This window comes from Rhinolophus hipposideros (genome assembly GCF_964194185.1).
Source record: "Rhinolophus hipposideros genome assembly, chromosome: X".
Classification (NCBI taxonomy): domain Eukaryota; kingdom Metazoa; phylum Chordata; class Mammalia; order Chiroptera; family Rhinolophidae; genus Rhinolophus; species Rhinolophus hipposideros.
In genome coordinates, this window is record NC_138046.1 from 8114492 (window position 1) to 8138405 (window position 23914).

The 23914-nt window shown below is 36.1% G+C and overlaps 1 protein-coding gene across 2 annotated transcripts in view; it reads left to right on the plus strand.

The window, feature by feature from the left end:
- GABRA3 (gamma-aminobutyric acid type A receptor subunit alpha3) overlaps nt 1-23914 on the plus strand; it is a gene marked incomplete at its 5' end in the record, with an annotated part of 191770 nt that overhangs the window by 18560 nt on the left and 149296 nt on the right. The window contains one exon of one of the 2 annotated variants that reach the window (XM_081042971.1): nt 3317-3443. The exons of the other annotated variant lie outside the window; for it this stretch is intronic. Coding sequence (XP_080899097.1) covers nt 3347-3443 — 97 coding nt within the window. Of the gene's footprint in view, nt 1-3316; nt 3444-23914 lie in introns of those variants that run through there. 2 annotated transcript variants of the gene reach the window in all.

Consider the following 23914-nt stretch of genomic DNA (forward strand, 5'->3'; position numbering starts at 1 on the left):
TGAGGGTGTTTTGTTGAGAATTAATGTTTTAGGTCCTTTACTTGGACTGAGAATATTCAACAGGAATGGATAGTCTAAGTGTCTTCATTGGAGATACAGATATAATTTCTTGTATCCTGGATGATAAACAGGGTTGGAGGTGTCTTGTGAAATGTTTTTATTGTCACATCTCCCTTTCTCTTTGTCCTTGGTGGTTTGTGAATTAAAATAAATCCTTTTACTGCCACTTTGATGGGGTTTCAGTATGAAGCAGAAGCAAATGCTTATATTCAATTGACTAACTGGGAAAGACTCTTAAGATTTTAAAAAGTCTTGTAGTTTCTTGTATAGTTCCTTATGGTAATTTTTTGTGGTTATTTTGTCTTTTCAGAATCTGTAGGTAATAAACTCTTAGTTTAATATGTATGCAAATGTCTTTCTTTCGCCAACACTATTATGTGATGGTTTAAATTAGTATAAAATTTCATATACACACGAGTATATATGCCATTATCACTCTTCTATGCTCGCTATTTTCTACCTCTGGAACTGCTATTAGGCTTTGGTTGGAGCTTCTAAGTCTGTTATGCAGGTCTCTCACTTTCACTTTATCAATTTCTTTATCTCTCAGTGTTTCATTCTGAGTTTGTTCCTCAGAAACATCTTAAAATTCACTAATTATTTCCTTGACCATATCCAGTCTAGGGTTTATGCTGTCCTTTTAGCTTTTATTTCAGAGACTATAGGCTTGATTTACAGGATTTCTATTTTCTACCATTTCTTATGCACATCTTTTTAATTTTATAACATCTTGTTCTGTCTTTTTTAAAATTTATTTATTGGGGTGACAATTGTTAATGAAATTACATAATTTCAGGTGTATAATTCTGTATTACATCATCTATAAATCCCATTGTGTGTTCACCACCCAGAGTCAGTTCTTCCATCACCATATATTTGATCCCCCTTACCCTCATCTCCCTCCCTTGGCCCCCTGTTCTGTCTTTTTTATAAGCTTATTCCTTTAGTTGTTTGAGAATGTTTAAATGTGTATATTAAAGTTCTTTTTCAAATTACTGTATTTCTGTGTGACTTTAACCTCACATTTGTTGAATTTGTTTACTATTTAAAAAAATTTTTTTTGTAAGCTTGGAGTTCTAATTTGCTGCCAGCTTACCTTAAATGAGAAAATTCATAGTTATTATGTCTGTTATACTCATCCTTTTTACATCTGGCTGGATTATGGTTTATTTGATCAGCTACCTAATTCAAATGGATCAGCTACCCAGTTCTTATGTTGGCAGCTTGTTCTATGAAGATACCAAGCGTTCAGTTTTTGAGCCAGTGGGTAGCGTAATGCAAGTGTCAGTTGCATAGCTGTCTCTACCAACCGCGTAGTACCTCAATTGTCAGTCTCAGCTTTGTGTACTCATCGGAGCATTTTTCAGGCAGAAAAATCCCTGCCTCACCTTCTGATTCTGCAGTGATCTATCTTTGCTATCCTCTGACACAGTCAATACTATTGGTTTATGTTACCCCATAGGAGTTGAACTCCTGGCTGTGTCTGCCTGTTTCCTAGTAGGTGAGTGGCTTTAGGTCTCTCTATTCCTAAGTTTCTTTTTTTGTTTAAGCTCCATGGGCATATTTCTTTCTTTTTTAAACAATTGTGGTTGTGTTTTTATTTCTTAAAGTATGTTTTGTGATTTAGCTGTCATTACTATATTCTACTTTTGGAGCTGAGGGAGGGGATTTTTCCTGTGTGAACCTACACAGTGTTAGCTTGACATGGATACCTTGGGATTTCTAGATGGGTAAAATATTTCTATTCATGTAATGACTTCTCAGCATTTGGGGCCTTAGTTATTATGAACAGTTTTCCTTGATTAGTTTTCCATGCTTAATCTGTAATCATAGATTCAAGTAGTCATATATCTGAATATCACTGTAGATGGTGAAGCAATTGGAGACATGGGTCCACTCAGGCTGGGTCAGGCAGGCAGGTGTTTTTGAATATGAAGGCAGGAACATTGGATTGGGCTAAAACTAGGGCCCCAGACTGATAGCAGAGGAATTTTTGCAGGTTAGGTGAGAAGCAATGATTACCTCAGCAGGAGAATCTTGTAACAGATAGGGGAAAGAGAATAAGAGTGTAGGAAAAGTCATGATTCCCAGGTTGATACTAGAACTTGAAACAGAAATGGAGAAAAGGGATGTGCTGCAAGCAACTCATCTTTGGGTTGAAGACGATGATTTTGCTCGGTTCCAGAGGGGTGAATGGCCTAATGGAGGCTTTGCCATGGTCGTAAATCATCCCTACAGTAGGAAGGCAGGGTGCCAATGCGTTAGAGATAGTGAGTGGAAGCTGGGGTGGCACTGACAGTGAGGGGCCAAGCAATAGGAATTGAGGCTGGAGAGGTAGGCTTTTGCTAATTCTTAGAAGAATCTTGTGGGCCAGATTCAAGAGTTTAGCCTCTTCCCAACAGCAGTAGGGCGGCTTTGGATAGTTTTAAGCCCGGGAGCTATCTGATTTGCATTTTAATGGCCCTCTCCGGTTGCAGTGTGAAGAATGGATTAATGCAGCCTAAGGATAGTCCTAGTGATTGTGAGGAGGCAAATAATGATGATAAGGTGATGTCTGGAGAGATAGGGAGGGAGAGAAGCCGGGAGAGAAGATGGGTTTGACAGATAAATTGGAGGTACACTGGTATGAATAGTGAATGGAATGTTTAGCAAACACTAAGAAGTCTGATGTGGCTGACCTTTGAACTTGTATTTTTGATTGTGTTTCTCACTAAATTTATTTCATACCAGTTTTTCTGACTTGTCTCACTCGCCCATGTATGCAGTTATTCTTCTCCCCTCTCCTTTAATTTTATTCCTGCTTCTCCTTTAACTTTTAAGTTTCTACTTTCTCTCACTGACACGAGGGCTCGAGGGCTCGGCTGTTTTTGTGCCTGGATTCCTTAATCAACCTCTCCATTTCTTTCTTCTACATTGGTGATTCATTAGGAGCATTCTTCATTTTCAGTGGTATGTATTGTAACCCTCCCCCATTCCTTGCTTGCTTTCAAACTATCTTCACTTTTCAGCTGGGATTAGTTTAAGAAACTCTTGCTCTAGGGGAGTGGGTATATGCTTGCCAAATGTTTGCAAAAGTATCTCATTGTTACAAGTGGTATTCCAGCTGCATCATCACCCAGGCTGAAAGAAGTAAATACTCAGTGTTAGAATTCATTCTCATCTTTACTGGAGGAGTGATTTCCTCCTGCTTTGTGAATGCCTGCTTAGAAATCTATAAATGACGCAGTCTTCAGAAGCATTTGGAGATCCTGGGCAGAATCCATGCTACAACAATGCTCCTAGTCATATGCTCAGTGGAGGCTGGAAGCTGAAATTGGTGTATATGGATGTCACCTTCCTCTGTTGTTGTGTCTGGTCTGCAGATTCCCCATTTTTAGATAAAGGTAGGTTGTCTGAACAATGTACATTGCACATTCCTGATTAGAGCTCCTGTTCCCTGGGGACAAACTACAAATCTGCACTTACTCTTCAGTATACAGCTTCATCTGTCTGCCTGCAGCCCGAGGGACTACTATTGAGAGTAGCTCTTTGGATGAGAGGCAGGAGCCTCAGCACAGCGCTGGGGCTCTGAATCACTGTCTGCAGGGTTTGTGCTTTGGAATCTGGGTGCCGAGTTGGAAGGGACTATGAGTCAGTACACTCTTCGAATAGGGCCAGTTGTAAATCAGGCCAGCAGCCTGAGGCGATTGTGGGAATGACATGGGGTGTCTCTCCTTCCCTGGTGATTTAGTTCTGAATTACTGTCTCTAATTGGTGGGTCTGTGAGTCTCTGTCTATAAATGGTTTTGTTGCTTTGCCAAGTACCTCCTAGGGGTAAGTAAAAGCATAATTTGCGCTATAACCTGTATTATCATATAAAGATGGTTAGCATGGTATAAGCCATACATACGAATGACTGACAGATCTCCAGATGTTTTGGTGTGCTGCAACTCCAGGCAGGAACTGGCTGTGAACATTGTGGGCAGAATTGATAAATTCAGTGTTTGCTTATTGGGGCTCCTGTCCCATCAGTCTCTGAAGAACTTCTCAGATATCTTAAAATTCCACTTCATGAACCCCTTTCTTGAGCCTTTAGTTTTTCTTTATTTTTGAATTTTTTTAACTTTATTAGGAGACATTGAAGAGTGCCTAAATAAATTGAGAAACATGCCAGGTTCGTAATTAGGAAGACATAATATCATAAAGATGACATTCTTTCCAAATTGACCTAAAAATTCAATATAATGCTAATCAAAATCCTAAAAGGGGTTGTTCACAGAACTTTAGAAGCAGATTCTATTTTACTTTGTTTCTTTTTTTTATCTCACTCTGTTTTGCTTTATTTTATTTTACTTTGTTTTTATTTTATTTTATTTTATTAGTGAGAGGCAAAAAAGATTTTCGTTTTTGTTTTAATATCTGTTTATTGGGCATGTGAACTATATCAGTTCAGTATGCTAGATATTGAGGATATGAGGATGAATCCGATAAACCTGGCCCTTAATCTCTTGGAACTCACAATCTAAAAGGGAAAGCATACTATGAACAAGTAATTTGCAGGTGAGATGAATGCTGTGGAGTAGAGTGTTATAAAGCAATTAAAATGCAGACCTAGCTTAGTGGAGGGGAGGGGGCATAACAGGCAAAGTTTCTTGAATGAAGTAATGCTTAAGCTTAGAAAATAAAGATCTGTAGCTGTTAGCCATTCCAGTAGTGTTGGGGACGGGAGGTGGGAGATGGAGAAGAAAATAGTTCATGGAGAGGGAATAGCTTTGGGGAAGTTCCTGATTATGAGAAAATTCATGTTCCGTTTTGGGAAGTAAGAAACAGAAGGCCATTATGGCTGGAGTGTAGACACAGGGGGGGATGAGAATATAGAGACACAGTATTATGCAGGTCATATCACGTGGTGTCTTTTAGGCCGTACTAAGTTTGGACCTTATTCCAGGGTCATAGAAAAGTTATTAAAGGGCTTTCAACAGAGAATAACATGACCAAATTGCATTTTTCAAAGCTAATTCTGGCGACAGAGAATGGGTTGGCTCTCAAGGAAATCAAAAGTAGATATGGACGGAGAATTCATGATGGAGAGATATGGAGGGAGATGAGAAATTATGACGGTAACTCAGGTGATAGAAGTGCCAGAGGGGATGGAGAAGAGTGAGTGGAGATATTTAGAAGATATTTCAATCAGAGAGGACTAATCAAGAGGCAATATAATGTACCTGCCTCATAGGGTTGTTGTGAGGTTTTCTAGTTTTTTTTTTTCGAATTAAAGTTTATTGGGGTGACAATTGTTAGTAAAGTTACATAGATTTCAGGTGTACAATTCTGTAATAAATCATCTATATATCACATTGTGTGTTCACCACCCAGAGTCAGTTCTCCTTCCATCACCATATACTTGATCCCTTTTTAAAATAACTTAATAAATATGAAGTACTTAGAACAGTTCCTGACATTAGACCATGTTTCTTCAATTTTAGGAAGCGCACTTTCTTTCCATATTTTAATGTTTCTGAAATCAGGATGAGTCTTACCTATCACTGCCATACTGTATTTACTTGGCAGCACTTCTACTTTCTTAGTGGTGTATAAAATATTGGTATGTCTTAAAACTGATGGCATCTTAGATTGGATAGTGTTTGCTGCTAACATTATATTATTATTATTACAAAACCTAATGGCAGATAAACTCAGATGCCTAGAAATAACTAATACAAAACCACTTACAATAAAGGATGTAACAGTGACAGAGAAAATGCAATGGAAATATACCTACCTGTTGGAAAAAAATTGATTTTCATTAGGGTAGTGCTTCTTAGATGTGAGCTAGAATCCCTTCTATTCCCAACACAGGGCTGGGTCCAGAGTAGAACTGAGTATGAAGAAATGTCTGTGAGAGACTAGAGTTCCCTTGGGAGTTAATCAGTTCACCTGTACTTGTGACTACATATCAAACTAACCAGTATGATTTGCAAGACTGTTTCTTGTAAAGATTGATTATCTGTTAATCCAGAAAGATTAACCCTATCATTTATGCAACTTCCTTTACACACCAAGAATGACTCTAGTTTGTTTTACAAGAATTTAATCCTAACAGCCCTGTGAAGTAAATGATGGTATGATCAACTTACCTCTGAGGAAACCGAGGCTCTGAAAGTTCAAGATCATACACAGATATTCTGATCTTGAATTTGAACCTGAGTTGGTGTGACTCCAGAATATCGCTTAGACCATGCTTTCTCTTATGATGCCAGTTCTTGAATTAAGGGAGAGAATCTGACCTGTTCTTGAATGGCTTTAAAGAATACTAATTCCTCCCAACAAAACAGAAATAGACTCAGAGATACAGAGAAAAAAACTGATGGTTGCTAGATGGGGAGGGGCATTGGGGAATGAGGAAAAGGTGAAGGGATTAGAAGGTACAAGTTGGTAGTCACAAAATAGTCATGGGAATGTGAAATACAGTATGGGGAATCTAATCAATAATGTAAAGATTATGTCTGGTGTCAGATGGGCACTGGATTTATGGGGGGGGGGGGTCACGTCATAGATTGTGTAGAGGCCTGACCGCTGTGCTGTACACCTGAAGCTGATGTAGAATAATATTAAATGTCAACTATAATTGAATATATATGTAGTCACAGAATGTAAAGTACAGCATAGGGAATAGAGTCAATGGTATTGTCATAGCTATGTACGGTGTCAGAGGGGTAGTAGGCTTGGGGGTGGTTATCACTTTGTGAGGGTTGTGAATGTCTGATCATTATGTTGTTTTATATACCTGAAACTAGTAACAAATAAAATTTAAAAAAATAATAAAAATGAATACTTCTTTCTCATTTACTCAACCAACATTTATTGATCGCTTATGTGCCAGGCAATATGTAGGGAGTAAGAGATGCAGGACGGAACTAAATAGAAAAAGAATCTTGCTCTTGTGGAATTTATAAGCCAGTAGGGGAAGATAGACTATGTAATTTTAATTTCATAAATAAATAATTGGAAACTATGAGAAGTAATCAGAAGGAAACACACAAGATTCTGTGGGAGGGGAAAGCAGAGGACATCTAATTTAGATAGGGCAACACTAGGTGCCTCTCTAAGAACACACTATTTAAGCTGAATTTAAAGGATGCAAAGCAAGGTGCGGAAGAGCTTTCTGGGCCTATGCATTGACTCGACTCTGAGACAGGAGCAAACATGTTTTGTTTAAGAACAGCAAAATAGGAATATAGAATAGGAATGGCGAAGTAGATAGGTGCAGATCTCCTCCAGTTGCGGAAGTAAAAACAAAAGCCAGGAAAGCAATTTAAAGGGTATTGTACTGATTTCCTGGGTATCAATCCAAAGAAATCCAAAACACTAATGTGAAAAAGATATATGCACCCCTATGTTTATTGCAGCGCTATTCACAATAGCCAAGATATGGAAACAACCAAAATGCCCATTGATAGATGATTGGATAACAAAACTGGTACATTTATACAATGGTACAACCGGTACATTTATACAACTCAGCCATAAAGAACGAAATCTTACCATTTGCAACAACATGGATGGACCTACAGAATATTATGCTAAGTGAAATAAGTCAGACAGAGAAAGACAAATACCATATGATCTCACTGATATGTGGAATCTAAAGAACAGAATAAACAAACAAAACAGAAATCGACTCAGATATAGGGAAAAAAATTAACAGTTGTTAGGTGGGTGGGGCGTGGGGATGGGGGAGAAGGTGAAGGAATTAGAAAGTGCAAATTAGTAGGCGTAATATAGTCACCGGATATGAAATACAGTATGAGGAATACAACCAATAATGTTGTAAAGATTATGTAGGGTGTCAGATGGACACTTGTCTTATTAGGGGGATCATTTCATAGACTGTGTAGATGCCTGAATAAGATGCTATACATCTGAAGCTGAAGTAGAATAATATTGAATGTCAACTATAAATCTCTCTCTCTCTGTCTCTCTCTCTTTGTCTTTCTCTCTCTCTCTGTCTCGCTCTCTGTCTCTGTCTGTCTCTCTCTCTCTCTATATATATATATATATACATATATATGTGGAGTACGGCATAGTGAAGACAGTCAACGGTATTATAATAGATATATACGATGTCAGAGGGGTAGTAGATTGGGGAGAGATCACTTTGTGAGGGGTGTAAATGTCTATTACATTGCTTTGTACACCTGAAACTAATAAAAAAATTGATGCAAAAAATTAAAAATAAAATGTATTGTACTGTACTGGAGAACCTGGTAGTCAATGTTTTAGCCAATTGATCAAACTTAACATCGGAACATAAAAAAATCACGTGTTTGTGTGTTTCCTGTTGTGATGTGCTAGAAAGGATACAAAATTACTTATGCGGTATTCTTGCCCCAAACCCATAACCCCAGTATAATCATAAGAAAACATTAGACAAACTCAAATTGAGAAACGTTCTACAAAATTACTGTTTTTTTCTCTTCCAAACTGTTAATGCCATGAAAAACAAAGCAAGGCTGGGGAAATGTTCCAGATTAAAAGAGAATAAAGACATATGACAATGTACAATCCTAGATTGGATTCTGCACAGGGAAATGATAACTTTATAGGGCAGTAATGGAATAATTGGTGAATTTTTAATATGGATTCTAGATAATATATCAATGATAAATTTCTTGATTTTTATAATTGTATATAAATTGTTATATAAGAGTATAATATTGTTCTTTAGTAAGTACACAATGAAATATTTATGGGTATATAGGCACAACAAATGTTAACATTTGCTGAATCTGGACAAAGAGTACGTTCTATTCTTCGAACTTGTTTGAAAGTTTTAAAGCATTTCAAAATAAAAAGCAAAAACAAAGAAAACTGTTAAAAGTGGAGGAGGAAAACTCCATATCATACCAGTGTGGGCAAATTAAAAGCTTATTTCAATAGTTTAGATGAATGATAATGATAGCTTGTACCAGGGTGGTTGTGGTGGTGATGGTGATGGTGATGGCTTTGGCAGAGGCATGAGACTGGAGCAGGGGGAAAGTACAATTGGACTGATTTGGAATATCATTTAGAAATAAAATGGGCAGCGTGCCCTGCCCGTTTTACTTTTAATAAAATGGTGTAGATATGGGAGATAAAGTAGAATGAATCGAGGGACTGCTATTACAAGAGGCAGTGAAGCGTAGAGTTCAAATTCCTGCTGTCATTTATGTGATGTTTGACTATGGATAAGTAACTGAACTTTGTTCCAAGAGTCGGTTGCTGGTATATAAAATGAGGATAGTGCTCTTTACCTCATAGGGGTGTGGCAAGATTAAAATTATATCGGCAAAGCATCAATGTGTAAATATACACTGAGTCTGCGGATGTTGCAAAGGAAAGCTTTTAACAGTTTACCATTAAGTGTGATGTTTGCTATAGATTTTTTGGATGATGCATTTTATTAGATTAAAGGAGTTTCTGTTGATTCCTGGTTTGCTATTAGTTTTTATTAGAAATGGATATTGCATAAAAAACAATAGACTTATTGTGGTAATCACTTTGTAAGGTATATAAATGTTGAATCACTGTGTTATACACCTGAAACTAATACAATATAGTATGTTGTTTGTCAACCATAATTAAACATAAATTAGAAAGAAGTAGATACTGCATGAAAAGGATTTGATAAAATTCATCAAGATGATAATATGAATTTTCTCCTTGTTATTATTGTGGATTATATTGATTTTTCAAATATTAAACAAAACTTGCATTCCTGAAAGAAACCCAACTTGGTTGTGATGTATTATTATTTTCATATACTACTGAATTTGGTTAGCTAATGTTTTAAGTTTTTTGCATCTGTGTTCATTAGAGGTATTGAGATATTCACATGATTTTTGTCTTTCATTTTATTACTATATTGTGTATTACATTTATTTATTTGTATATGTTAAACTATCTCTGCATCCTAGGGATGTATCCCACTTTATCATGTTGTATGATATTTTTAATGTGCTGTTGAATTGAATTTACTAATATTTTGTTGAGAATTTTCCATCTATATTCCTCAGGGATACTGGCCTATAGTTTGCTTTTCTTGTAGTGTCCTTATTTAACTTTGGTGCCATGGTAATGCTGCACTTGTAACATGAGTTTAGGAATATTATCTCCTCTTTAGTTCTTTGGAAGAGTTTGAGAAGAATTGGTATTAATTCTTTTTTAAATGTTTGGTAGAATTTATGCATGAAGCCGTCTGGCCCTGAGCTTTTCTTTTTTGGAAGGTTTTTGATGACTGCTTCACTTTCCTTACTTGATATTGGTATGTCTACGTCTTCCATTTCTTCATGATTCAGACTTGGTAGTTTTCATGTTTCTAGGAATTTATTCATTTCTTCTACACTGCCCAATTTTTTGACATATAATTATTCATAGCAGTATCTTATGATCCATTGTATTTCTGTGTTATCACTCATAATGTCTTTTCTTTCATTTGTAATTTTATTTATTTGAGTTATCTCTCTCTTTTTTTTTTTTTTGGTAAGTCTAGCTAAAATTTTGTCAATTTTGATTATCTTTTCCAAAAACAAGCTCTTAGTTTCACTGATCTTTTCTATTGTTTTTCGGATCTCTGTTTTATTTATCTTCATTCTTATATTTATCTCCTTTTTGCTAACTTGAGACTTTTTTTTTTTTTTAGTTTCCTTAGGTCTAAAGTTAGATTTTAAAATTTGAGATCATTCTTTTTTTAAATATAGGCATTTATTGCTATTAACTTCTCAGCACTGCTTTTGCTGTATCTCATAAGTTTTGGTATGTTGTCTTTCCATCACTGTTTGTTTGAAGACATTTTTTATTTCCCTTTTGATGTCATCTTTGGCCCACTGGTTGTTCAGGAGTATATTGTTTAGTTTCTATGTATTTGTGAATTTTCCATTTTCCTCCTGTTATTGATTTCTAGTTTCATACCATTTTGGTTGGAAAGAATATTTGGTATGATCCCATCTTTTAAATTTGCCAAGACTTGTTGGTAACCTACCATCTGAGGTGTAATAAAAAAATACGGTGAATGTTTAAATTAAGAATAATTATGACAGTAAAAGACACATTGCCATTAATCCCCCTCAAAACATTCCCCATCACTTTGAACACACTTACCCCATCATTCTTGCCACTTTCTGAAGCAGTTATGGAAGTCCTCTTTCATGAGTGTCTTTAGTTGCACTGTCGTGGCTGCCTCGATATCCTGAATTGATTCAAAACATTTTTCTTTCATTACTTTGGGGAAGAGCCAGAAGTCACACGGTGCCAGATCTGGGGAATAAGGTGGATAAGGACACATTGTAATGTTTTTATTTGACAGAAATTGCCGTACCAGAGGCAATGTGTGACACGGAGTCTTTGCGTTGTAATAAAAAAAATGCAGTGAATGCTGCTGCCGAGTGCCATCCAACAGAAAGGCAGGGATCTCCAATATGGGAAGCAGAGCGTTGAACCTTAGTAACAGTGTGTGACAAGTTTCAACTTGTTCGATGCAGTCAGTCGGGTGTGAGCTGTGGTTGACAGAAGGTGTGTTTTAAAGTGTTCTGTAAATTATTCTCCATCATGACAACGCTCTGTGTCACACATCATTTCTGGTATATGGCAATTTCTGTGAAATAAAAACATTGCAGTGTGTCCTCATCCACCTTATTCACCGGATGTGGCACCGTGCGACTTCTGACTCTTCCCCAAAGTCAAAATGATTCAGGATATAAAGGTAGCCATGACAGCGCAACTAAAGACACGCACAAAAAAGGACTTCCAGACCTGCTTCAGAAAGTGGCAAGAAGGATGGGATAAGTGTGTTCAAAGTGAGGGGGAGTATTTTGAGAGGTAGGAGTGGCAATGTGTCTTTACTGTAATAATTTTTTTTTAGTTTAAAGATTCACCATATTGTTTGATAACACCTTGTATGATCTATACTGGAAAATATTCCATGTGTACTTGAGAAAAAAAATACGTGTTCTATTGCTGTTGGACCATTGCATGGTCCTTTGTGAGTGCTGTGGGGATGTCCACAGTGGCTGCAAGGAGCTGTGAGTGTCCTCAGAAGCACCTCGTGGTAGGGGGTAGGGGCCAGGGCAGCCCGTGATAGTGGCCCGAGCCAGCGGTGTGCACACAGTGAGCCGCAGGATCCTGTGTCGTGGGGGGAGCTGGTTGCAGACACACATATAGTGGTAGGGGCCAGGGCTAGCAGGAAGGGCCAAGGCCAACTGGCAGCTGTGAGGGCCCTGGCTATCCATGTGCTCTCATGTGCCTGCAGAGTCTCCATTTCAGCTCATACATAGCAGTGGAGACTGGTTATGGAAGATGGGCCAGTGTGGTGCCGAGGCACAGCTGGCAAGGCTAGTTGCAGATGACCCTCGTGGTATAGGAGTGACAGGAGACACTCCAGTGACAGGAAATGGCCAAATCTAGGCCCACAAGAACCCGTGGGAGCCCTGGCTGTTGGTGTGTGCTGCTTTGGCTGCAGAGCCTCCCCACAGGTGCACATATGGCAGTAGAGGCCAGTGATAGGAGGCAGGCCAGTGGTGTACAGCTGTAGGGGTAGCTCCAAGTGTGCACACAGCAATGGGGGTCAGCCGTGAGGGTCTAGGCTGGTGTCTTGTACTCACACAGCTGCAGAGGCCTGAGCTGGCTGCCAGTGTGGATTCTGGTCACTGGCAGGGGTTGGGCGGGGGGAAGGAAACAGGGAGGAACTGCCATCTGTGAATGCAATTACCTGTTGTGCAATAACTGGTAAAATGTGCGGGGGGTTTGCGGTGGCAGTTCTGGCCATTGATTTCTTCAGTGGGTAAAACTGCTGGGGTCCTCTGCAGAACAGGTCACTAAGAACCACATTTTGTTGTGCCGTGTGGCTGAAACTGGTAGCCTCTACTCTTCTTCCTAATCATCTCTACATGGCATATGTCTTAGCTTTGCCTTCTGGGTGGGGTGAAATCAAAGTGGGTCCTTTGTGTGGGGCTCTAAAAGGCTGGGGAATACTCCCAAAGCCCAGTCTTCCTTTCCCAGAAAGGGGAACTCTTTCTAGATGGGGAGTTCCCTGTTGGCACTGCGCAGTGCAAGCCTGGAGGACAGGATGATGCCAGCCAAATGAAGCTGTTCATCCTTCTCTTTTTGTGTGTTATTTTCAGGTGTTTTGTTTCACTGTATTGTTGTTTTCTTCAGTGGACTCCTGACCTCTCCCAGAGCTATTTTTATTCATGGATAGCTATCTAGCTGTTGATCTTTGTGGGGTATGGAGCCCAGGGTCTTCTACTTTGCCTTCTTGGTGTCGTGCTTAAGCGGGTTACAAGTTAAAAGTTCAATTTCTTTAATATCACACTGTCCTGATTTTCTATTTTGACTTGAGTCAGTTTCGCTAAGTTGTGTGTTGCTAGCACTTTGTACATTTTAGTTATATTTTCAAATTAGTGGCATAAAGTACCTTATAATATTGTTAATATCTGTAGGACCTGTAGTTACATCCCTTTTCCTTCTACACTTTATGCTTTCTTTTTTTTTTCCCTTCATTGGTCCTTCTAGAGGTTCATGAATTTTGTTATTTTTAAAGCAGCAACTTTTGGTTTTCTTGATCCTCTTGATTATATATTTGTTTTCTGTTTCATTTATTTCTGATCTCATCTTTCTTATTCTTTCTAGTTTCTTTGGGTTGAATTGATTTTCTTGATTTAACTTAATGAGATGATGCTTAGCTCACTGATTTTCAACTTTTCTTCTTTGCTAATAATATGCTTTTAAGCTCACAAATGTCCCTCTAAGCATGAATTTAGCTGTAGTCCTCAAGTTTTCATATGCATTATTTTCAGTTTTATTCAGTTGAAATCACTAATTTTCAATGTGATTTTCCCCTAGTACCTAGGGTTCTTTAGAAATGTATTTCTTAGTTTTCAAATAGGACTTTTCTAATTGTCATTTGATTATGTATTTCTTGCTTAATTGCACTGTGGCCGGAGAACATACTCTATAAAATTCCAATTCTTTGAAATTGGTTGAGTGTTGCTTCTTGGCCTAAAACAAGTCAACAAATTGTGGTCTATAGGCCAGAGCTGGCTTATGGACTGTTATTGTATGGCCCTTGATCTAAAAATCTATTTTGACATCTTTGAAAGGCGGTTCCGAAAACAAAAATATGTGATAGTAATTTTATGAGACTCACAAAACCTAAAGTATTCACTATATGGCCCTTTACAGGAAGAGTTTGCTGACCTCTGGCCTAAAATATGTTCACTGTATATCACTGGTCCATGTGTTTATGAAAAAAATGTGTATTCTGCAGTTGTTGAGTATAGTGTTCCATATAGGTCATCTAGGTCCAGTTTGTTCATGTTATTCAGATGCTGTATATCCTTACTGAGATTTTTCTTCTCCTTCTTCCATCAGTTACTGAGAAAGATGTATTGAAATCTCTCACTATGATATTGCATTTGTTTATTTCTTATTTTGTCTGGTTTTTCTTCATCTCTTATCTTACCTCACATCTTTTGAAGCAATATTAGGAGCATACATATTTAGAATTTTTATATTTTCCTGGTGAATGGAATCTTTTATCATTCTAAAGTATCTTTTTATTGCTCGTAATGATTTTTGCCTTAAATGTCTACCTTGTCTGATATTGATTTAGCCACACCAGCTTTCTTTTGATTAATTTTTGATCGGTGTATCTTTTTCCATCTTTTCATTTTCAAACTTTCTGCATCCTTATATTTTAGATATGTGTCTTATATAGTCTTTGTATATCCAGTCTGATAATTTTGCCTTTAATCAGAGTATTTAATCAGTTTGTGTATATGTTAATGTAATCATTCACACATTTAATTATAAATACACATTATTGTAGAATGCTGTATATTCTGATTGCTTTCTTGATTTTTTTAAAGAGTTTACTTGGCGAAGGGCTATTTTGTTGATGGAGATATGATGTCTATGCAGGATAGACAACATGGTGCACTGTGGGATCTGAAAGGAGGAACATATGGCTTGAAATTATGGTAGACTTTTTTTTCCTTTGAGCCTGATGTAAATATAGGTCTGAAGAAGCAGTTTGTACCTAACCACGTAGTTAATTTTGGTCTAGGTTAATAATTTCCTTAAGATTCCTCTGAAGCCATTGAAGTGAAGTGGTGGGGGAGCTACAGACAAAATCAGATTTTGAAATGCTAAACATGGCTGCAGTGTGTAGGATGGATTAGAAGGAGACAAGAGTAGACTTTGGCAACCAGTTAGCATGGTATCAAATACCAGGTAGATGCGTAGTAAATATTTCTTATGTGAATTAGGTTTTAGCAGTAGTCAAGAGTGAGTTCATGACTGCTTGCACTAGGATTGTGGTGAAACGTGAAGAAAAATAAATGTTCTGAAACAAGTTTGGGGATAAAATTAGTAGAACTTTAGAGTAATATGGGGGACGTTGGAGATGGAGGTGTGAAAGATGACGTCTAGGTTTCTGATTCTGCAGTTGGATGGATGATGGTATCATTTACTGAGATACAGAATAATGGAAAAGTAGTTGGTTTTGGAAGAATTCTGGGACACAGAGAAAATGAATTCAAGTGCATAGTTCAAAAATAAAATAACAAAATAAAATAGATATACATAAGAAATTTGGCTCCTATCTGAATCCTCATCAATCCTGTTTTCTTACCCCAACCCTACAACAGCTGCCTTTTAAATTAATGTATTAATTATCCTTCCATAGTTTTCAAATGCAAATATCTTGTTTCAGTGCGTGTATTTCTGATTACTGTTAGGTTGGGTATATTTTCATATGTTTATTATGCATTTGTAATATTCTCTTGTGAATTGTTTGTCTACAGCTTTTGCTCAATTTTGTATTTGGTTTCATCTTTTACAACTGATTCATATTAGATTATATGTCAGGAATGTTAATGTTTTGTTTCTAAATCCTAGTCTGTTGCTGTAACTTTATTGATGAGGTCTTTTCTTCCAGAGAAGTTTAGAATTAATGTGTACTTAAATCTCTTGGTCTTTCTTTTTAAGGCTTTTGAGTTTTAGGTTTCCTTTGGAAGCTCTTCCTCACCTCAGGAATACATTCAGTATTTGTTTTGTACATGTAGTAGCATTATGTTCCATTGTACACAATGGGTCTCACATTTTTTTCTAAATGGATAGCCATTTGTCTAGTGCAATTTATTGAAAAGTCCATAATTACCTCATTGATCATAAATTGCTCTTTTGAACCACACTAAATTCCTGTATACACATGGATCTGCTTCTGGGAACCTATGTTTAATTTCACTGATTCTTTTTCTATTTTTACCTCCGTAGTAAGCTTTAATTTCTTTAAAAATTGCTTTCTTAAATAAGTAACTCATGAACAAGGGTTATTATCCAAAGAGCACAAAGTGGGATATAGTGAAATGTAAATCTCCTCATTACCCAAACAGCCACCCATTTCCCCTCTAAGGAGGCAGCATGTGTTTCCAGTGTTTGGATGCATACACATATCAACATGCAAATATTCTTGTAGTACAATGTTTTATTTGTTAGATTTATAGTATGTTTTGTTATTTATTAGGTCAAATGCCGTCTTACATATTTTTTTAAACTAGTTGCAAACATTTCCTTACGAACTTTAAAATAAACTTGACAAGTTTTAAGAAAATTGTGCTGGCACTTTTATTAGTATTACATTGACATATGAACAAACTTGGAAACATTGGTATTTTTTCGTTAATTAGCTTTCCCCAGCCAGAAACAGGCTATATTGTCATTTATTTAGATCTCCTTTTCAGCAGTTTTTTGTTTAAACTTTTTTATTGAAGTGTAACGTACATAGGAAAATGCAAAATCATAAGTGTTCAGCTCAATGAATATTTTTCAAATGTACAAACCCATGTAACCACCAGGTGGATTAGGAAATAGAAAACTAATACTTTGAACAATCCCTTCGTGCTCTTTCTCAGTCACTGTCAATACTCCCCTCCCTAAAGACAACTAATATCCTGATTTCTTATACGACAGGTTAGTTGCACCTGTTTGTGAAATTTATATATGCAGAATAATACAGTATGTACTCCTTTGCATATGGTGTGTTTTATTCAACATAATGTTTCTGAGATTCATTCATGTTTTTGCACTAGCTAGAGTTACTTCATTAATTTCCAGTGTTGTGTAGTAGTATTCCATTTTAAAAATAAACCATAATTTATATATTTATTCTACTGTGAGGGGGATTTGAATTGTGTCTTATTTTATACTATGATGAGTAATGTTGCAGTAAAACAAGTGCATACTTTTTTGCTGAATACGTGTCTTGATTTTTGTTGTTTGTTTAACTAGGAGTAAACTTGCTGGGTCATAAGGTATGTATATGTTCAACTTTGGAAACTCCTTGGCAGTTTCTAATAAGTTTTTGTGCTAATTTACCCATCCACCAACACTGTTCGAGAGTTCCTATGGCTCTCCATCCTTTTCAACAATTTGTACCCTTATAATATACATGTTTTGGTATCTCATAGTAGTTTAAGTTTGTATTTCCCTTAAGCCTTATGAGTTTTATTATGGTTTCATTTGCTGTTTACCATTTGAATATCTTTAAAATTTCTTTTGTAAATTCTGTTCAAATCATTTGTGCATTTGTCTATTCAATTGTTTATAATTTCCTTACTGATTTGTAGCTCTTAATATTCTGAGTACTAGTCCATTGTTAGATATATGTATTGCATTTATCTTCTCCCACCCTGTGGGGTTTGCTAATTGATCAGTCTTTTATTTCATGGTTAATACTTTTTTATTCCATTTAAGAAATTCTTGCGTACCCCAGTATCATCAAGATATTATCCTATGTTATCTTCTAGAAGCTATAAATATAGTATATATACACACACACTCTATACATATATATATAGAGAGAGATATGCATATCAATATGCAAATTGAGATATACATATACATATATGTATATGTGTAGGTGTCATGTTAGATAGGGTTTGAGAGTCATTCATTTCTGTGTGGATATCCAATAGATATTCAATTCATTAAAACATCTTTTAATAAGTATTGATAATCTAGTAATGTAATCCTCTGTGTCCTTCTCCTAAATTTTAGAATCAAGTTTCTAATTTCCATACAGTAAAGGACCTCTTGGAATTTATATTGCAATTGCACTGAATCTATCGATTAATGTGGAGTAATTGTTGTTTTTCCAAAATGGAGTATTCCAATCTGTGCATATGTATATCTTCCATTTATTTAGATTTTTATTTTTTCTCAATATTTGTAGGTAATTTATTGCATATGGATCTTGTACAAATTTTTAATTCTTAGATACTGTTATTCAATGCTCTATCATAAATGTATCTTTTTAAAAATTTCATTTTCTAAATATTTTTGTAGTTATACAGAAGTCCAATTGATTTTTGAATATTAACCTTATAGTCAGAGATACTGATGAATTCATTAATTAATGCTACCAATTTATCTACTGTTTCATGAAATAGTCAAATAATTGTATTTTCTCTCCTTTATTTCAAATGTATATATATTTAATTGTTTCATGCCTTATTATATTGCCTAGGCCCTCCAGTACAATGCCAAATATAAGTGGAGATCACAGGCATCTACTATTTTATTCCCGACCTGAGGAAAAGTTTCCATTATTTCACCATTAAGTATGATTTTTGCTTAATGGTAAATTTTTAAGGAAGATTTTCTTTGCAGGTATCCTTCATCAGATTAAGAAACTATCATTTTATTTTTGATTTGCAGAGATTTTTAAAATATTAAATGCGTGTTGAATTTTTCCCCAGCTTCATTGAGATATAATTAACATATAACATTGTGTAAGTTTAAGGTACACAACACAATGATTTGATATACATATATATTGAGAAATAATTACCACAATAAGGTTAGTTAACACATAGATGGGTGTTAATTTTTATCAGATTATTTTTGCATTTTATAAGTTGATCACATTTTTTCCTTTGTTCTGTTAATGTGGTAAACTGCATTAATAGATTTTCAAGTGTTAAACCAATATTTTGTTGTTGGTATAAACCCTGATTTTCTACTTATTATGCATTACAGGATAGGATATATATGAGAGTGTGTGTGTGTGTGTGTGTGTGTGTGTGTGTGTGTGTGTGTGTTAGAATTTTCACATCCCTGTTTGAGCTTGGTCTTTAATTTTCCTTTATTTGTCAAGTGTTTGTTAGGTTTGGTATTGAGGTTATGTTAGCTTCAAAAATGAATTGGGAAACAAAACTAATTTTTTATACTCTGAAAAGGATTATGTAAGACTGATGCCATTTATTTTTTAAACTTTTAGAGGAATTCACTGGTAACGCCATCAGGGTCTCAAGTTTTCTTTTGGGGGAAGTTTTAATTACAGATTCAATTTAAGAGTTATAGGATTATTCAGATTTTTTATTATATTCTTTTATCAGTTTTAAATTATATTTTTAAGGAAATGTCCACTTCTCTAAATTTTCACATTTATTGGCCTAAAGTCTTTAAAAAATTACATCCTCTTATAGTTTTAATGTCTATTGGATCTTTAATGATATACTCATTTCCATTCCTAATATTGGTTATTTGTTTTCTCTTCTTTGTTATTCATCACTCTTGCTGGTGACTTTTCATTTTCATTGGATTTTTTAAAATTGAGGTATAATTGACATACAGGATGATATTACTTTCAGGTGTACAGCAGAATGATTTGATATTTGTGTATTTTGTAAAAATGATCACCACAATAAGTCTATTTAGCATCTGTTACCATACATAGTAACAAAATTTTCTTTCTTGTCATGAGAACTTTTAAGATTTACTCTCTTAGCAACTTTCAAATATGCAGTGTGGTATTATTAAGTATAGTCACCATGCTGTATGTACATCACATCCACAGGACTTATTTATTTTATAACTGAAGTTTGTACCTTTTGACTCCCTTCTCTCATTTTGTTCACCTTTCATGCCCCCACCTCTAACAACCACATATCTGTTCCCTGTATCTATGTGCTTGGTTTTCTTTCCTATTTTTTTTTCAGATTCCACATGTAAGTGAGATTATGCAGTATTTGTCTTTCTCTGACTTATTTCACTTAGCACAACACCCTCAAGATCCATCCATGTTATCACATATAGGCTTATGGCAAGATTTCCTTTTTTATGACTGAATAATATTCCATTGTATATACAGAGGGTGCCAAAAAATGTACATACATGTTAAGAAAGGAAAAAATGCATTAAAATTGTAATATTCAATATATACCAATAACAAAAGATGAATACAAGTCATGTGTATACATTTTTTTGGCATCCCCGGTCATCCCTGGTATATACACATTTATTCATTCAGCTGTCAATAGACATTCAGGCTGTTTCCATACCTTGGTTATTGTAAATAGTGCTACAATGAGCATGGGGGTGCAAATATCTTTTCAAGTTAGTGTTTTCGTTTCATCGTTTCATAGCTGTGTTGTTCTATAAATCCCAAGGTCTGCCTTTCTCATTCCACCTCTCGGCGCCCTCTAATGATTTTCTCTTGTATCATGTCTAGGATTTTAATTGTAATGACTTGGAAGAGATAGGGAGAAGTAAATCCATTCTTATCTGGTAACAGAAGTCCTCTGTTATATTTTTTAGAGAGTGCTATTTACTTTAGCTTCTGTCAGCCAGTTAAAGTGGAAGCAGACCAACTTAATTCAATCAGAGATTGAGGGTTTTTTTTGTTTGTTTTGGTAAGGCATTATATTTTTGTGGCCCACCCTTACTTTTTTGTGTAGTCCTGCAGTATCCCAGCTGAAATTTGGGAGGGTTATCAGAGATTCTTCATCTTCTCGAGCCCCAAGCTCCCTGACACTGCTGATAAGTCTTCTTCGCTTGTCATCATTTTAACATCTCTTTTATGCTTGTATTCTCCCACACAGCCATTTAGAAAGAAGTAAATGCCTCTATGAAAAATGTGGCTCGGACTATCAGACCTATTTCTCTGCTCTTCTGCTTTCTCCCAAACCTTGTTTTATAAACTTGGTTACTTGAATTTCTAAGCTTTGATTTTTGTCTCGCCATCTCCCTGAGACAATGGAATGCTCTGCTCAGTTTCTCTCTTAGTAGCTGCTTTCTGCTTAATGCTTTAGCCTCTCCACCAGTGTTTCTTAGCAGTCAGGCTCACCTCAGTGAGTTTCCCTTCATTCCAGGATCTTTACCCCTCAAACTCTGTTTGCCTTCGCAGCTCTCTGATGAAATCACACACACACACACACACACACACACCCAATTTTCTAGATTTTCTTGGTGGATGAAGTGGTCTCTTGTATAAAGTTGTCTGTCACAGCCATAGCAGAAGTTCTTAGTAAAGTTTTATCATTTTCTTTAAATAGATTTTTAAGTATACTTTGTTAAGTATATCTCAAATTTTATATTTTTGTTGCTAATATGAATGGTCCTTTTTCCCCATTACATTCTCTAATTGGTTATTGCTGGTGTTTACAAATGATGTGGACTAGAGTATTTTAATCTACTATTGATCCATCGCTCTATTTATTTATGCAAACTGATAGCTTTTTTTCTTCTTTCCTAATGTTTATTCATCTTTTTTTTTAGCTTAATTCATTGGCTGGGATTTTATAATAATATAGTATTTGAATAGTAGCAATGTTAGTTAATTTTATCTCCTTCCTCACTTTATTGAGAATTTCTTTACTGTTTCACAATTAAATATGAAGTTTTCTGTAGACTTCATATAAATATCTTTTATTGTATTTGGCCGTTTCAAAAAATATATATTCCTTTTTAAGACAAGTTATTCCTTTTCACAAGCGTAAGAATTAATGCTTATAAACATCGGTCCCATTTCTTCTTGAAATCTTTTAAAAGTTTTCACTAAAATGCAACCTTCTTTCTCCAGTTTTACACTGTCTCTGGGTTTTCCAAATGATGATTCATTTCTCATCTTTCAATTAGCTAACAGCACAGTGTTATAATGTTGTTTCAGTTATTTAATTCTGTCTTAAAGTAAATGTTACTTATTTTTTGTTTATCCCCTTGAGGACTTTTTGCCTTTTAAAAATGTCTGTATCCCTACTCTTGGTACAGTATCTGTCCCATGCTAAATAGTCAATAATTTTTATGGAATTCATGAATACATTGATATCTTTGTCATAATATGAAAGTCAGACAATTAAGTTTGCAAACTCATCCTAGAAAAAGTGCTATATGCCTCATTGCTGAATATCACTATGATCACCTTCGAAATAATCCCCTTGGGAAAGCTATGCACTGACACCAGCGCCTAGTCCACCCTTCAGAGCAATTTGGGAACTCTTCTTCTGGAATGGCCATCAGAGCTGTCATCATATTACCCTTGATATCCTGAATGTCATCAAAATGTCTTCCTTTCAATATTTCCTTTATCTTCGGGTAAAGAAAGAAGTCATTGGGGGCCAGATCAGGTGAGTAGGGAGGATGTTCCAATACAGTTATTTGTTGACTGGCTAAAAACTCCCTCACAGACAGTGCCACGTGAGCTAGTCCATAGTCACGATGCAGGAGCCATGCATTGTTGGCAAAAAGTTCAGGTCATCTCACTTTTTCACTCAGCCTTTTTAACTACTTCCAAATAGTAAACTTGGCTAACTGTTTGTCCAGTCGGTACAAATTCATAATGAATAATCCCTCTAATATAAAAAAAAGGTTGGCAACATCATTGCAACAAGTTCGTAAACTTAATTGTCAGACCTTGTATTTGACAATTCATTCTCTATTCGTTTACTATGACTATAGAATTGGTAAGGTTGGATGTTTCTAATCCTAAGCAAAGCTTAGACCAGGGAAAGAAAGGTAAATAAGGACCCAGTACTGCTTATGCTCCAGCCTTGTTCTCAGTTGATATTTTTCTGAATTATAGACTGTTAGACCTGGAAGTTTAGTCATCATCTAGTTTGCCCATTCATTTTAGAAAACTGAAGCCCAGTAGAGGGAGTCAGTTGCTTCAAACTCAGAGCTAATATTAAATGTATTCCATAAATTTACCTGTGTAGGAGAAAGAGATGGCATCATACAGACATTATCTTGTCTTTGCTGTGTGGTAATTGCCATGAATTTCCTACTGTCATTCCTCCTCTTGACACATAGACATTGGCTGAGTAAAGATCAGCAATCTGCTTAAGGCAGGAGAGAGAAACGAGTGTTTTGTTTTTTTTCCATCAGCTTCTGGAATAGTAGATTCTGCCGTGCTTCACCATTTATCCAGGTAGGAACAATATTCTTTAGGAGGATTCTGTACTGTTGTGTTTCTGGATTTGGACATAGGAAAATATCTCAGATAGAGTTTGTTTTTGTTACCGGCAGTTGCTTTCTTGCTTCAGGTATCATGCTGGATTTATATCAGAGATTCTTGAACTTTGAAATAAAGCTGAATTGTAGAGCTTTGGGGAGGGGTGTGTGAATGAGCTGAAGAAGCAAGGAGCAGAGAGGATTAATGGCTTTGGCTAACACCAGAACAGTCTGGGTTTAAGAACTACACGGGTTTTGCACTTCAGACAGCTATATCAGATTCCTAAATCCCTTGTTGCTGGTTTCTACATGGTCTTATCCAAATCTCTCTAACCTGTAGTTTCCGCTGCTGTCCTAGAGAGTGGTCCCAAAGCAGACCCACTGTGAAATTATATTTCTTGCTAATACTCAGCATTCATTCCCAGAGCCTAGGCCAGCCGTGGGAGGCATTAAGCAACAACTTGGCCGCAGTATGCTTCCCTGTATCCCAGTAGTGTAACGGAATTCTCACCATCATAATAACTCCTTCAGGAAGTTATCACTTTGTAAGTAAGCTATGGTAATAACACTTAATCAGGAGTCAGAAGTTGGGGGTTCAGTCCCTCTCTGA